Source organism: Leptonychotes weddellii, chromosome 3, assembly GCF_054177405.1.
Source record: "Leptonychotes weddellii isolate Sample4059 chromosome 3, ASM5417740v2, whole genome shotgun sequence".
Classification (NCBI taxonomy): Eukaryota; Metazoa; Chordata; class Mammalia; order Carnivora; family Phocidae; genus Leptonychotes; species Leptonychotes weddellii.
The window spans coordinates 115,425,281-115,442,503 of record NC_138371.1 but is presented as its reverse complement, the minus strand read 5'-3'; the positions used below and the strand labels follow the sequence as shown (position 1 = coordinate 115,442,503).

The following is a 17,223-nucleotide window of genomic DNA, read 5'->3' as shown; positions in this document are numbered from 1 at the left end:
GGCGCCTGGGTGGCTCAGTCGTTAAGCGTCTGCCTTCGGCTCAGGTCATGATCCCAGGGTCCTGGGATCGAGCCCCGCATCGGGCTCCCTGCTCGGCAGGAAGCCTGCTTCTCCCTCTCCCACTCCCGCTGCTTGTGTTCCTGCTCTCGCTATCTCTGTCTCTGTCAAATAAATAAATAAAATCTTTAAAAAAAAAAAAGAGAAAAAAAAGAATCAGCATCCCTTATTTGTTTGAAGTGATACGATTTAATTTTCCAAAAAAAGTACCTTTTATTATGTCAAGTGAGATAAGTGATTTGCACATGAATTCCTGACTACTGTGCAATATCAGATTTTTTTTTTTTTTGTATTTCCAGAAGTATGAAATTCAGCCATCCTAGTAGTCTCTTTTGTTCCGCTGTGCTGTATTTACCTAATGAAATGAAATGGTCCTTGGCTAAGACTTTGGCACAGCCTTCTTAGCCAAAAGCCTCAAGGATACATTTTATCAATAGGGAAAAAAAAAAAAAAAAAATCCCAAGCCATGAGCTCCAGATTCGTGCCTCAGTGATGCCCCCAGTGGAAGGAAGGGTGAAGTACCTCCTTCCATTTCTCATCTGGAGTCAGCCTTGCTTCTGACAGCCAAGGGTGGTTATTTTTATTATCCATGTAGTAAAGAGCCTTAAGACCGTGTCATCTGAGAGATGTTTTATAAATTCGGGTGCTTTGCAATAGATTTGAAACTTCTCCCACGATCTCCTCTAATTCCCATGGAGTAGACAAAAATCCCCAGTCTGAGTCTTTCAAACAGAGTTAAAATTATTGGCTTCTTTGAGTGTGAGACGGTGGGGATTGGCGGTGGGGGGGGGGGGGGCGTTGTTAATTGGCTGCAGCTGTCACTTTATTCCAGAGACCACTGTGATAGCTTCTAGTGGGTGAGGACTTAACTGTCACCCATAAAGAGGTAAAGAGGCTGTACAGATGCCAAGGGTCAAAGTAACGCAGCAAATGTCCCACGTTTGTACAACCCTTTCCAGAAATTCCATCCACCCTAGAACCCAGAGTGGTGCAGATCACAGAACCAACATAAGGGTCCTAAAGCAGATGTGTGATAATTGTGAGTTTCCGTTTGTCGTTGCCCAGGGTTGCAGGCTAATGGAGAAGACAGAAATCACCGAGAAAGCCTAGGCACCACCTGAGGTTTTAATTTTATTTTGAGAAGAAATATTTAGTCTCAGTTTATGATTAAAGGTCAGAATAGGAGCACATTCAGAAAGCACACTAGGTTTCCATCCCATTTTGTATCCAGGTTGCCTGAGGGAGAGCTAGGATTTATAACTTTAAAGCATGTAAATTTTAGAGCCCAGCTATAAAAGGCTTTTTACACCCCGAAGATGTTAAAGGTTATCCAGTATATTTATGTGACCTAAGTGTGGCTTATTTAGTTTTATGGCCTTAGATATTTAAAGCATTATTAGGCATTTGTAAAATATTTCAAAATGCATTTTAAGGGGGAAAATGTGTTGTGTTAGTGGCACTAACATAATTGAAACTACAAAACTGTTCTGTTCACAGACATAATAAATATTGCCATTTTAACTCAACATCTGCTATGCAGGTTGCTGGTGAGAACATTTGTCTAAAATCTGCTCATTGATACTGGGCGTGGGGGCGGGGCGGACAATCAGGGCTTAGTTCATAAGGAATTTTACGGAGATCTCCAATTCAGGATGCAGTAGAGCTAAGTGTCCAAACAGCAGGGATGCTTCATGCTTGCACTGTGTCAGGCAGCCCAGAGTCCCCTCTAAGCTACATTTTCCTCCTGAGCCACACCTAGGAATGTCATTTCTCTGTAGACAGTGGGTATTCCGTAAACACCATAGCTCAAATTGGCATGAAACACAAAGACCGAAACTTCCTCCTTGGCCACAGAATGTGTTGGTCGCCCTCCCACTGGTGGAAGTGGACCCCATACGTCTTAGGTTTCCTTTCGGTTTATCATTCGTCTTGGTAAAAACTGTTGAGTATACGGTGTCAGCGGGGAAGGAGGCGGGGGGCTTGCCTCACTGTACGGAAAGTGACATATCGATTCTGAATCGGTTCCAGTCTATGAGATTATCCTTCTAAATGCCTCTCTGGTGCAACATCTGTGTTCCCTTTTCTACCAACAAAAATGTACTAACGATTCTTTCAGAAGTGTCGGAGGAAGGCTTCCAGATTCCAGCCACAATAACAGAACGGTATAAAGTCGGAAGGACAATAGGAGATGGAAATTTTGCTGTCGTCAAGGAATGTGTAGAAAGGTGAGAAGGGTATCATCTGCGTCGTACTTTAAAGGAAACACTTGGCATTATGTTTTCCAAGAGTGTGTCTTTATTTGCCGTCTGTGGTACATATGGAATAGGTTAATGTCTCAACTCCAGATGGAGAAAAAAAATTTTTTTCTAAAGAAAGAAAAGCCCATCTAGCAACAGATTTGAAAAATGTAGTGATTCCTGGGACAATCTATAAATTAAGGACTTTGATTTTTCCTTTTTAATGTACTCAGCAAAATTGGCCAGATCTTTCACGTAAGCCCTTTTATTGTGTTAAAAAAAAAAACATATTGAATGGTTTTTTTCGACGCTTTTCTGAGACATTTTGTAGAGGTCAGAACATTCTTGTATACAGTGTAGTCTAACATACTGACTATCATCAAATTAAATATAATAACCTTGAAAAGCTTTAAAATGCGTAGGTACTGATCCCAACAAAAACAGTGTTTAATCCATTAAAAAGTTTTCAAATGAATGAGCTTGGTACTCTTGGGGGCCAAAGGCAAGAGGTTTGGAGTAAGATGTTTATCCCTGAGATCTTGATACCTAATCAAGGACAGTGGCCGGTGGCTACTAGATGAAGTGACAACCAATAAAGTCATAGCCCGGATTAAGGTGGCCTCAAACCCTCAGCCCAGTGTTGGATTTGGAACTCACTTCTTGAGCAGCTTCTTGCTCTACAGGGACCTGGTTGGCTAGCAGCTCCTGCTCAGAACTGGTGAGCAGAGCGTTGAAAAGTCAGGGGGAACCTGCTTTCTTCCTTGAGGAAGATTTCACTGCTGGCTTCTGGGGGCTGGCTTCCCTATCACTTCTGTCTGCCCCCAGGGAGGCTGGGCGCCTACTAGTCAGCACTGTGTGAGAATAATGCTCCTTCGCTCAGCTCTACCACTCAGAGAGGATGCCTTGGACTAGAAGCTTTAGCCTCGCAAGATCCGGAGCTTGTTCTTCTCCAGGAGCTTTGATTTAGAAGTGCAGATTCATGCCACGTTGGAGCTGGGAGCCTACACAGGGCCTCAGGCATCACTAGGGTCCTGAGTTTGGCCAGTGATTTGCTCTCCTGCCCCCTTTGCCACCCTTAGGAAGATGCCTCCCTAACTGAGGTGGCAGAGCCCTCGTGAAGATACCCTTGGGCATTAAGTCTCAAAACTGCTCCCCCCCCCCCGTCCCCGCCCAGCATGGCAGCTGGGCTGGAATATTCCCACCAGTTCCAGCAAGCCACTGTAGCAGCCAGTCTTTGTGAGGGATGGGCTTGAGAATGGTAGTGTGAAAAACCCCTTAGGAGTGACTGTGAGGCCACCTTTTCTCCTCTCTGTCCCTCAATCACCCCACTGCCACCAGAGTTTGGCCATTTGTTACATCACTACCAAATACAGAAAGTTCTCCATTACTTTCCTAGGCCTCACACCTCCAGAAACAGGAACAACCACTGTTTCCTGAGCGTCAACTATATGCAAAGCCCTTATGATATTTCATGTAATTGTCATAATGATCCCATAATATCAATATTGTCTCCATTTTATAGCAGACAAAGAACGCCTTAAGAAGTTAAATGCCCAAGGTTGCTCAGCTAGTAGGTACTTAGGAAGACCTGGGTCCAACACCCACACTTTTGACCATTCTATTGCCGCCAAGAAAGAGTCTCTCAGGAGAATGTAGCTTGGCTGATCTAAAGTGACACACACCGCATTTGTCCCCGTACAAAAAAGATAGAAATTAAATCAGGAAAGCCGGTCTTAAGGCAATGGATGGACGTGTGTGTGTGTTTATATAATTTTATATTTCACTTATACTTTTACTGATAGTAAATTCAACTCTTTTTAACCTTTTTTTCCACTGTAGCACGAAATCCCATTTTGAGCAGATTGCCATGCCCTTCCTACGTGGGGTATCTGATGATCTGCCAGTGTGCGTCATCTGTTGAGACTAGCATGGCAGCTCTGTGCTGTCTCTCCTAGCTAGCGCAGGGATCACGAGGGCGGCTTCGCCCAACAGTTACTGGTCTTCCCACAATGGAAATGTCTCATGTCTCCATCCAGAATTAATGTCTTTCTTTCCAGTTTGGATTGTGGTCATTTTGCATGCGTTCACATCTTGGGTTTCATCACAGGAACCTTCCGAGTCTACACACCAGATTGCTCCACCAAGTGTTAGTGTTCCGCTCCTGCTGAAGGAGGACATATGGCATGTGCCCTCTCTCCCTGGAGGCATCATGAAACATTCTTTTAATATTTTCCAGAGGTCCAAGAAAATAAAAGCAAGCTAAGCATGTTGTGATGGCACACATTGCTTGCGGGTACATCCTGTCATATTTTGAAGGATGCGTATGTCTTAACAAGAGCAAGTATGTCCCTCCTCTGTTCAGAAGATGCCGTCCCAGAGAAGGTCTTCCTACAACAATGGACGCAATAATAGTGTTGAGTAGGCCTTTTGTTCCATGGCCCCGTCCCAGCATATCCTTTGGTAGTGGCTACCAGGTCAATTTCGATTTCTGCCTCTTCCCCATTAGTAATTTCTCCAGTGGCCTCAGGAGCCCCTAGGACATGCCAAAGGAAGTGGGTGAACTGAGACTTGCTCTATTCTGAAGCCGTTTTATAGACCACCTGAGGCCCCAAAGAGAACTCCGAGAGCTCAAAAGCACTAGCGAGAGGTCAGAGCATGAGTAGAGGACTCGCAATGAGGGGCCTTTCATCTTTGGCTTTCCTGGCTCTTTAAGGACTAATTAGCATACAAGCCAAGGGTACCAGCAGCGCAGTTAAGAGGAGTGACAGTGTCTCCCGTGGCTCTTGGCCCTCCTCTTCACCTGCACTGCATTTTTTAGCAATGTATGCAGCAGAATTGTATTAAAATTCTAGCTGCTCCTGATTCCCTCTCTCCCTCCCTCTCCTATAAACCCGAGGAACTGCTCAAGGAAACTGTGGGCTTGAGCAGTGAGTGTTCGTGGGCTCAAACCCATCCGAACATCCGAACAGGTTGAGACTTCAGGGCCACAAAACCAGGTTGCATCTACCTAGAAAGTCTTCAGAATTCTCAAGAACCTCCAAAACCTCATACCTGTGGTTTGAAGGCATTTCCTTCCGAAGTGTGATTTGGAGGGTGAGTCAGGACGAAGCTGAGCTGAGTCTCAGCTAGCTGGCCGTGCTCTTTCTTCCTTCTTTCCTTCCTGAGGATGCTCTGGCGCCGGGCTTGCGCTCAAATTCAAAATCAAACTCTACTCCAGAGATGTCTGACCAGACACTCTGGGATGCCTCAATTCTCTGCTCTCCACAATTACCCCCTTAGGAGGAGGCTGAGATGGGCTTTATTATGATTATGTAGCAAACAAACAGCGGTGTTTACTAACCCCTCTTTGTTGAGGGGTCCCAACTGCCACCGTCCTCTGGAATCTTCACAACTCAACCAACATGCTTGGAGCCCCTGCTAGTCCAGGCCATACCCTGGATTCATACAGGGCTACAGAGAGGGACAAGACCCCAGTCCCTCCGCTTGAGAACCAAATCCGAAATGGAAGGATGGCCGTGAAATTCATCACATGCTACTATGGGAATGCCTGGGAAGCTGTTTTTCCTTTTCTGCATAAATTTTTTTAGTACCTTGAAAACCTAGCAAACCTCCCATAACAGCAACAACAAAAAGCACGTTAGTCCAGGACATCCCAATCGATAAGCGTTCTGCTGCCCCCCTGCCCCCCCCGTCCCAGGGTGAGGGAGGAGGGTGGGGAGCAGATTGACCCTGGGCTAGAATCACTAAGTTTAAACAAGACAACTTTCTCCAAACCATTGTATTTTTAGCACAAATATTAAAAATTGGATTTAGTTCAAATTTGTAAAATTTGAAAATTTCTCTCGTAATAGTTCAGGCTCTAACCTTGGGTCAAACTTAATAGGAAGAGGACCTTACAAATTGAATTCCCATATAGGATGAAAAAAGCAAACAAAGTTTGTCCAGCCACTGCTGCTGCCTTGGCCGCGGCATTCAAGGCTCTGTGATTTCGTGCTAGGTCAAGAATGTCACTTCAGGGACAAACAAGCGAATGGCCTGTAGTTTCACCAGCAATCCCCGTGTCTAGCATTCTCACCACAACCAGCTATAGACTCCTTGGGGACAAGGACCAGGTTTTGCTTACCTGTGTCTAAAATGCCCGGGTTTTGTTCACCTCTGTAGCCACCAAAGAACCATGCTCATAACCACTCGCTGAGTAATTCCACGGGCACAGAGGTCCTCAGAGTTCGGGTACGCAGGAAGGCAAATACTTTGTTTAAGGTTTTATTTCTTGCCAAGTGTTTTCATTTACCAACTTAAAGCAAGAAGTTAAATTTTTATTCTTATGAAATACATTTAGTACTAACACCTGTTTTCAGGCTTATTTTCCAGACTCAGCTGCTTTCCTATAAACATAAACTTCCAATAATTGAGGATTATAACTTTATAGTTCTGCCCTCAAGGAATCAAGAAAGAAAACTTGCAGTATTAATTTTGGTGGTCCTCTACAGGGCTCTCTGTCTGATATAAAATACGGGTCAATCTAACTGAGTGTTGAATCCTATTATGTAAGGTTCTGGGTGCGGAACCCATAAAGTCCGCTTTCCTAGTAAGCCCTGAGGCCACTGCAGCCCAGGCTTGCTCACATTTTCCCTTCAGCCCGAGGCTCAGGACATAACCTAGTTTGCCTGGTGTCCTGGCAGCCAACACACCCACTTGCTCCTTGGAGATTCTGCTCCTTGCCCTTCTGGTTCTTGGGGGGACTCAGTCTTCCCGGTCCCACGCCAGCCCTTTGCTTTGAGTCCTGTAATGTTACTTATTCCAGGGAAACAAGAGGATCAAATGGCAACATGGGGAATGACAAAACTAAGAAATCCCCCTTCTCACCAATACTGTCCCGTCATCCGTCCCCTTTGTGGAAGCACAGAATGGAGTGTTACCTCCATCCCAGCTCCTTGGTCCTGCCTGGGATCGCTGGCTTTGATCACAGCGGTCAGTCCAATAGTCTAGTTTTCTCTGTCATCACATGAAACGTTTTAAACCAGATAGGAAAGGGTTCACGGATTCGAATCTCAGATTTGTTTTATTTTCGTTTTCTTAGTGATTCGTGAAAAGCAGAATCCAGAAATCTTCAGCGTTTAGTTTTCCTCTTGACTAAGGGTTTTCAAATTTGCAAACAAACTCTTCAAAAGCTTCTTAAGAAGAGACCACTTAAAGGGACCCTGTGGTCCTTCTATGATGTGAGGAATCTCCTTGCACGTGCGTAACTTCACTCTCCCATTTATCTAACACGCAGGGGCCTGGAAGTCGAGTGGGAGAAGCAGTTTTAGCAAATGACATGAAATGGTGTCTAAAATGCCCTCGGGACACACTGCTAATATCTGACCTCTTAATTTATGGGCAGATCACTCTTGCTCTAAACACGTAACTAGGAAATCCCCCCCCGCCTTTGATTCTCCATACTGAAGATGTTAAAACCCTATTTTAAACTTTTGTTCCTAATCAACCCCACTCCCACTGTATTCATTTGGATCCCTAAAGTTGGCTTTTATCGATGGGTAAAAAGCTAAGCTGTTTTGGTTCCCCACCAGAAATGAAGTGGAAATGCTTGTAAAATAGTGGTTTCTTATGATTATTAAGTATATGTCCTTCGACAATAGAGCTGTCCTTTTTGGCACTACACTATCTTAGAAATGTTAGCACAAGTTAGGAAGCTATTTAAAGGTAGCTATATGACTAAACCCTCCCTCCCACATCCATCACGGAGGAAGGGCAGTATATGAAGGAGAGTCCTCAAGAACTCTAGAGTCCTGGTTTTTTGGGGTTAAGATTTATTTATTTGAGAGAGAGAGTGTGCTGGGGGGAGGGGCAGAGGGAGAGGGAGAGAGAGAATCCTGAAGCAGACTCCCCACTGAGCGCAGAGCCTGACATGAGGCTCCATCCCAGGACCCTGAGATCATGACCTGAGCCAAAATCAAGAGTCAGAACGCTTTCATTTTATTTTTTTAAGAGTCAGGATGCTTAACTGACTGAGCCACCTCCCAGGCACCCCAGTAGTGGTGGTTTTATCACAAGTATAACATTAAACAGCTCAGGATGGGGCATCTGGATGGCTCAAGCAATTAAGCGTCTACCTTCGGCTCAGGTCAGGATTCCAGGGTCCTGGGATCGAGTCCCGTATCAGGCTCCCTGCTTAGCAGAGAGTCTGCTTCTCCCTCTGCCTGCCGCTCCACCTGCTTGTGCTCTATCTGTCTTACAAATAAATAAATAAAATCTTTAAAAAAAACAGCTCAGGATGTTTCTATGCTAGCATAGCTGTTATCCTTACACTTGGTCAACCCCTTAAGGTTTACATATTTCTTTGTAAAAAGGAAAAAGAGTCTTTTACAAAATATTTATACCAGTTTGATGCAAGGTCTGGGGATAAGAAATTAATCCTTAGCAAAATGACTCAACAGATTTGAAATTAAGTTTATTTTTTACAAATAACTTTCTCTTTGCAGATCAACCGCTAGGGAGTATGCTCTGAAAATTATCAAGAAAAGCAAATGTCGAGGCAAAGTATGTATAAGGCTTATTGTTATGAAAATATAGTGTTGTGGGGGTGGGGAGGTAGAAACACACAGACCAGTTCCCAAATAAACATAAGTTCACCCCAGGAGTTGCATTTTGGTGGAATACAATGTTATATATTTATTGGAATATAATTTTATAAATATTCTTGGAATAAAAGTTAATTGGAATGATTATATGTTATTTCTGTTCCTTATTGTTGTTTGCTTGCTTCTTAATTTACTTTTGTGATCTAAGTTTCATTCTATCCTTCTATATGTGATTATAGTTATACTGATAGGTTGCAAGCATCATCTGAGGACCTGCAACATCTTTTGGCAATTCTAGGCTGAGTGTCAGAATCTAAGATATACTCATCATATTTTACCAAAACATATCTCCTTTGATCCTCAAATAGTATAGCTTCACTCATTGGAGTTAGCTTCTCATATGTTTTGATGTGTATATTGATTAAGGTAACTCTTCCCTTAAACAGGAGCACATGATCCAGAATGAGGTGTCTATTTTAAGAAGAGTGAAGCATCCCAATATTGTTCTTCTGATCGAAGAGATGGATGTGCCAACGGAACTGTATCTTGTCATGGAATTAGTCAAGGTGTGTATCTTGGAAAAAGAATAAACCCACACAAGGCACCACACTTTCCTATCTGATAGAGAGAGCTGTCTCCTTTATTTCCTTCCACCAATATTTAGTCTCTCATTTCTATGTATTGGCATAATGGGTAAGAGTATTAACACTAGAATTATACTGCAAGCATTCAAGTCCCAGCCTTGACCTATATAGTTTCTGACCTTGGGTATACATTTCTGTACCTCAGTTTCCTCAAATATAAAATGAGAGGAATAATATTACCTACCAGGAGTGTTATGGTGAAGGTAAGAGGGATGACTTATACCATGTACTTTTTTTTTAAGGAGGGGGAGGGGCAGAGAGAGAGGGAGAGGAAGAGAAGCAGACTCCCTGCTGAGCATGGTGCCCAATGCGGGGCTTGATCTCACAGCCTCCTGAGATCGTGACTTGAGCCAAAATCAAGAGCCGGACGCTTTAATTGACTGAGCCACCCAGGCGCCCCCACTAATGTACTTTCTAATACACAGGAAGTATCACAGAAATGATCATTGTTATCATTGCTATAGAAATTGTGCACTTTTTCGTGAACTACATCCAAAGGTATCACCCATTCTTATTAAAAAAAAAAAAAGCTTTAAACTTTTAGTCACGAATGTAATAGAAAAATAGCACTAGAAAATATTCTGCTGCCTTTCAGTAGATGTTACAACCTCGTCCTGTCACATAAAATTACATCTGTATTTTATTAGATCATAGAATATAGACATGGCCATATGTTGATAATCGTTGAATCTAAGTTAAAGCTGACTTGCCCATTCCCTCTACTTCCATATTTAAAATTTTCAGTAACTAAAAGTTTTTACAAATTTAATGTTTAGTATTTATGAAGTGCTATTTTTCTCAAGCCTTTTTTCTATTATGTTAATCTAACTGAAGGTGTAACTAATTTCTACTTTAGTTGTAAAATGTCGTAAATTAGTCACACCACCTCTGCATCAAATGTGTGCACCCATCAGTGAGAGCCTCGGGCTCCAGGAACCATGTTTGGAATCACACGCCCCAGCTGGTGGCAGGAATCAGCACTGTGGAATGTGGCATTTCCTCTGTAAAGATTTAAGACAAAGACAGCATGTAATAAACTGATCTGTTACTATATAGAAAACTGTTCATTCGAGGGTCCTTTAAGCTTTTATTATTCAGAGTTGCTTTACTTTAGATCTGTTGGCTTTTTTTTTTTTTTTAGTGGTTATTTATATTTACAGATGAAGCCTGCTTTTTCCTACTTCGTGTTAGGATTTGTTTCTTTCGGGGGGGGGACTTGTTTGTTTGTAGTGACACTAGGTATTGTCACATTTGAGACCAAGGGAGATAAAAAATGGTAAACTGTTATTTCGACAAAGAAAGGTTGATTTCAGTTATTCGGAAGATTTTTATATTGGTGCTTTATGGCCAAATAAAGATTGGTAACTCCCAATATTGTAAAATAGACTTTCTCTAGCACCCAGGATAATATTTTTACAATGACTTTAATTTTGAGAGCAACAAATTCAAACCATTCCTCTTGCTCTTCTGAGTGCTATTAGAAATTGATTAGCCTCCTTTTATTGGCTGATTTTTGAAGAGTTAAGACTAACTTAAACTTGAAGCTGAGAAATGAAAGAGGCAAAGGCTTAAGAGTTTAGAACACACTGTGGTGGGAAAGCCTAGTCTGTCACGCTTAAGTTTAGTCAGGTGACAACAGCTAAGTTACCACTGGGAGGTCCTCACTTCACTCAACATTCCCTCTGGGGGACCAAGATAGCCTAACAAGGCCAGAGAGTGTCTGCATGGTCCAGCGTCGGGACCCGTCCATTGTACTACCAGATCATACCCTTAAATTTAGGCTGACCCAGAACTGCTGTGAGGCCAGGTCTGGAAGCATCCCAAGGAAGTGAAGGCCAACCCCAGGCTTGACTTGAAAGGCTCCCACAACATTTCCCCCTGACAAATGTAGCTAGGGCCACGTTTCTCAAGAGTCCAGTGGTGCGCCAAAGAGGGCCTGCAGCTGTAGGATAAACAAGGCCTGGATTCTGGAAAACAGTGAAGTAACAGTAATTACAAGTGAAATTCCGTAATTAATAAGAACAGGCCTTTGGACTTCTGCCTACAGATGTGTGCACATACACACTGCATATGTGTTCAGAGGAATGCAGGCCTTGTGCAGGAGGTGGCCCTGCGGCCGGGCCCTAACTGATCAGCAGGAGTCAGAAAGACAAAGGCACTCGAAGGGACCTTCCAGGAAGGGGGCTCTTGGGAGGACAGGTTTGGAACGCAGGGTAATTTGGGCATGTTTTAGTGATGGGGGAAGAATCTCCTACCTGGAGCATAAAGGCGACTCACGGGTCTAGCGAGTGGCAGGAGATGCATCGAGACAGGTTGGAATGAAGAGGGGCACCCGGACATGGAGAGCCACGGGAAAGGAATGCCGACTTCTTGAAGGGAGAAGGAAAAGGCCAACATCCCATGCGGGAAGGTAACAGTCCGTTCGCTGGGTGCTGTGAATAAAGAGGCCGGAAGCAGTGTAGATTGCGAGGCCTCATGAGAACCACCCCGGGACAGCGCAGCAAAACCTTTTACCCAGCAGATGGAGTGGACTGGCTGTGGACGTGGCACGCCTTACCCGCCTTACAGGAAGGACTGGTTGACTGTCTTGTTGGGGATGTGGAAGACGTGAGGTCACAGGATGCCTGGCGCCTACCTAGACAACTAGGACAACGGTGGCATCATTGTGGGTCACCACACACAGCCGCACACCCATCCCACTGCATCGGGGTGCTGCTCATGTAGACCACAGTGAAAATGCTGCCTCCTGGAGAGGCACGGAACCCTCGGGCAGCCTTGCCTTTGAGAGAAACAGAAAGCGGAGAAGGCATTCATTTTGACACTCGTGTGTGTGTTTAGGTTGGGAACTGCCGAGGCTGAATGGGCCGCGGGAGAAGCCTCCCGAGCAGAGGTGGTGCAAGGCAACGGAGGACAGGCCAGCTTAGTGAGATTCGAAAACTATCAGCCTGCAAGGCCTGTATTTTGCTTTTGCCATTTAAAAAAACAAAAATGAAATCCCTCACCACATTAGGCAACAGATGAACACAATTGACTCCCGTGCTCAGCTATTTGGTGCATTGTGTGCAAGAACGATGCAAACGTCGTTAGTAAATCAGACCCAAATTTCTGAAAGCGTTTCCAATAAAGAGAACTAAAATTGGAGCCTAAAATCATTCTGTTTCTCCAAATAACAATAAGTTAGCAAGGAACAAGGGAAACAAAAGTTCAGATGAATAATGGTCCTAGAAAACTTTCTTTGAAAATCCTCCACCCTCCTCCCTCCTCCTCTCTTTTCTCTCTCATCTTTGGAATGACAGTTTCTGGTCCTTTTTCTCTGCTCCTTACAAAGAAGCACATTATTGGAAAAGAAAACACTACACCCACTCCAAGAGAGCACAATCTAGAGAATGAAGGGAACTGAGTGTGTGCGTGTGTGTGTGTGTGTGTGTGTGTGTGTGAGCTTCATAAGGCAGCCGCACATTTTGTTAAGGATGTGGTCTGCAGGATTACCTGTTTCTCATTTTGGGAGGGTTGGGGTTGTGACTTTGAACTTCTGCTGGCCATTGCGATGAGGCATGTCACACATGCCACGAGGGCACCCGCCAGACCTGGCTCTGTCTCTCCCTCCTGGCTGGGGCTGTGGATATGACTGCATGTCCCAATGGTGGAGAATTCTCCTCCTGCTCCTTTGAGCCATGGAGGAAATGCCCCTGGCTTTCACAGCGGGGAGACAAATCCCCAGGTGGAGTTGTTGGGCCTTTGAGAGGGAAGTGGCAGGGAAAGCGCTGGGAGCCCAGAGATCCTGCATGCGTCTTCATCTCCTTGAGAATGTGTCAGTTGTCTCTCCAGGACCATCTGCTAATTGCAGCTCCACGTGCTGTTCTGTTCTCAGGGCGGAGACCTCTTTGATGCTATTACTTCAACCAACAAGTACACGGAGCGGGATGCCAGTGGGATGCTCTACAACCTGGCCAGTGCCATCAAATACCTGCATAGCCTGAACATCGTCCACCGGGACATCAAGCCAGAGAACCTACTGGTAAGAGGAATTCGAACCTCAGGCATCTTGAGTTCCAAGCACTCATGAGTGAACATGAATGTTTCTTTTTTTTTTTTTCTTTCCTATTTCCTTTCCTTTCTTTTTTGAAAAGAAATATACTTTAAAGGCTAGTTTCCAGCTGGACTTCAGTGACTAGCTAGAAACGAACCTTTTAAGTATATCTGTAGGGGTTAATGTGCCGTTAGGAGTACTTGACTAATTATTAACAAATAAAAACCTGAGACAGGGTTGGGGGAATAGAGCTTGGGAAATCTAAGGCTGTGGTTAAGACCTTAGGCTAGACCAAGATAGTCATGAGGAACATTTACATGTATGTTTATTTATCTACAGCACTTTGATGTTAAAAGTTTTCACTTGGAAAAAAAAAAAGGACGCCCTTAGTCTCCCAAATTTACTTTTCCATAATATGATCTAAAAGCTAAGACAATAAGTCATGAGTTTTAAAGAGACCAGCCCTTCAGCTTAAAAATAATCACAATGAAGACTGATTTTAAAAATCAGAGACATCCCTATCCCCCTTTAAGACTATTTGTTTTAACTTTAATGAACTCCATGTCTCTGGGGAAACACTAGGAGTTCTTTACCCAAGCAAATGAGGATCCTTTCCTAGTCCAGTTGTTAAGGGGACAGTATTGGAAAGAATTGAGGAGACAGAGACTGGGCGTTTGGGGAACTGTCACTGGTGAATATGGGAGTAACATAAATTTTGCTGGCTATCCAGGCTGGAATTTTAATGAAATCTATTCATTTTATCCCCCCCACCCCAAGATGCTAGTTCTTCTTTTACTTTCATTACCCAGGCCCAAGAGTCACGTATTATATATTACTGTTAGTTTGTCCATCTCTTCAGAAATCCGGGAATTGAGGATTCTCTTTCAAAAGAAGTGTTTCTCCAAGGGTGGTCTAAAGAGTCCCTGCATCTGAACTACTCCCAGATGCCTGTTAAAAATGCAAATTTCTGAGCCTCCCTGCAGCCCTAGCAAATCAGAATCTGGTGACTGGTGACAGGGTACAGATCTTCCTTGAAACAAGCTCCCCCACGTGACCCAAATGAGCTTCCAAGTCGAGAAGCAGATGAGCAACCCAACTCTCACGGCACAAGAAGGGCTGATGAAGTCTGCTAAGATGGCGACCCACCCATGGGCTAGCCCTGTGCTTTACGCTCATGATCTCACTTAATCCTCACAACAGCTATATGGGGTAGGTTCTATTACTGTCCCATTTCACAGGTAAGGAAACTGAGTGCCTAGAAGTTCAAAGACCTGTGCAAAGCCATTATAGCTCATATGTGGAAGAACTAAGATCTCAATTGAGCTCTGTCCTACTACAGAGCCCAAGATTTTAACCACTAGACGACACAAAGCTGTGCATTAGGGAGATTTATTGCGTGCTGGCTCTGTGCCAGGTTGTGCCAGGGAACAGAGAGACAGATGCCTTCATGGAGTTGACATTCAAGTAGGAAAAATAGGCATTCAAGAAATAAATACACAAGCAGTTAGTTCGCTGTAATTATGTTCATAAACTTGCAGCTACTGGCTAATGAAGGGAGCTGAGGTCAAGCGACCGAGTTCTGACTTAATTGCTCCTCAAATTCCACATCTCCGCAGTAGCCTGAACATTCTCTTCTGCATAGTTGCCTCCATAACCTGCAGCAATTTTCTCTTGTCTGCATTCATTATTCCTATGTCCTGAATTATGTAGGATCATCTCGTGGGAACAGACTCACAATTGGCCTTTGTTTCAAAACTTCTCTAAACCCTGAAGTTCAGTGATTGAAAATTAAAGTTTAGTTTCCTCCCCTCCACTTTGCGGTTTGGTTTTGCGTGACATTGTCCACTTGCTTCTCACCAGAGCGTTATCTATTTCTGTTAAATGCCATACGTGATTACTTAGCAGGGTAGTTTTTCTAAAATTACAGTTTGCAGGACATTTTGAAGATATTGTGCTCATTCTAACATATTTTACTTTTTAAATTACCCAAAAAGAAAAACGTTCACTCTTTTTTTCCTTTCTCTTCTAATGTGAGAATGTGAAATACGCACACCATTGAAGTCATTTGCAATATAGGTTTAAAATATATATATGAACTAAAGTAATTCTACTTCTCCAGTATAGTAATTTCTTACTCTCAGGAAGTAATAAGGGTTGGTGAGCTTTGCAGGAATAAATCTATTATAGTATAAAATAGGTATAAGAATAGAAGAAGGTGAGCAGAATTAGGACGACATCACTAATTGAACTTGAGACTTCTGTTAATTTCACATTCTGTTGACCTTTATGTGGAAATCAGAGAGAATCGTCATGGGAGGCACATTCACATCCCAAGGATTTATAGTCAGATGGACCAAAGTTCAAAACCAAGTGCTTCACTCTTCCAGTGGCTGGTCTTATGACCTTGAACAAGTTTCTTAACTCCTTTGAGCCTCCTTTAGGGGGATTTTATGAAGATAAAGAGATAACATGGAACTATTAGCTTCCTTCCTTTTTACTCCTCTTTTATTTGTAATAAAAATTAAAGTATTCCTAAAAATAAAACTGTTTCACAACAAATTGTATGTTGTAAAAATCATCTTGCATCCTTTTGACATTGCTTTTAAAATTTTACTATTCATCCGTGCATGGAATTGCCATCTCCTCACAAAATGTAGAGCCGGAAATTATTTTTGAAAAATGCTATGACAAATTTCGTGTAAAGATTTTGAGTCCATTTTCTTACTACCAAATAAATAAATTTACCAAATAAATAAAAAGCCCTCACTACACACTTTGCATTACTCTTTCATTATCAAAAAAGCCTAAATTGTTGGGTTGCTAACAAGATTTTTCCCAGTTTAGTGTTTAATGTTTGTTATAACTAACAAAGTATTATTTTTAAGTTATAGATTTCATTTTATATATTATCATATATGTAGAACTTCCAGAATTTTTTATTTGTAAATTCTTATAGAACTATATAAAAATGTTATAGTTTGGCCTTAAGGATCTATATTGATCTCTTCAAGTCTAAGTATTTGTCAGGTCCAGGTCTTTTAATGAGAAAACATGATTTGATTTACGGTGATGTATCTAGACACAGATAGTGTGAAAACTGGGAATTGACCCAATATAAATACCCCCTATAATTTTATTATTGTATCACTTCTAAGTTTTTGTCTTGTTTGTTTTCTTTTGTTTTTGTTGTCACAAGTTAATCATGCCAGTGATCTTACATGGTTCTTTTTGCTCTGTCAGGCCTGGAGCTTAATGATCATACGGATGAGTGACCAGTGGGATGAGAGGGTGGATGAGATGAAAGAGTGAGTAAATGAGTGACACTTCTTCACAGACTAGAGGACAGACCCAACATGACAGATCCAAGCCATTCTTCAACTCATTCATTACACTGAGGGCTCACATGGGCCTCAGTCTAAATGCCACTGAGTGGGGGAAGTGCAGTGTTTCCCTCGCTGTACTTATGCGCAGTGTGTGTGTGTGTGTGTGTGTGTGTGTGCGTGCGTGATAGTATATAACTAAAAGAGACTTTTTGCTTTTTAAAAAACAAACCAAACCACCAAAACCATCCTACTGAGATCAACCACCTTTAGTTGGCAGGAGTCACCACTAGATGGCAAGCTTGCGCCCTTGGCAGGAAAAATTCTCAGTAGGAGCCTGAGTTTTCTTCTAAG

General features: G+C 42.9%; 1 protein-coding gene across 3 annotated transcripts in view; it reads left to right on the top strand.

The window, feature by feature from the left end:
- Positions 1–17,223, top strand: part of DCLK1 (doublecortin like kinase 1) — a 314,118-nt gene that overhangs the window by 267,873 nt on the left and 29,022 nt on the right. For all 3 annotated transcript variants that reach the window (XM_081814825.1, XM_081814824.1, XM_081814826.1), the window contains exons 8-11: positions 2,174–2,282; positions 8,777–8,834; positions 9,322–9,441; positions 13,391–13,537. In XM_081814825.1, coding sequence (XP_081670951.1) covers positions 2,174–2,282; positions 8,777–8,834; positions 9,322–9,441; positions 13,391–13,537 — 434 coding nt within the window. The remainder of the gene's footprint in view (positions 1–2,173; positions 2,283–8,776; positions 8,835–9,321; positions 9,442–13,390; positions 13,538–17,223) is intronic.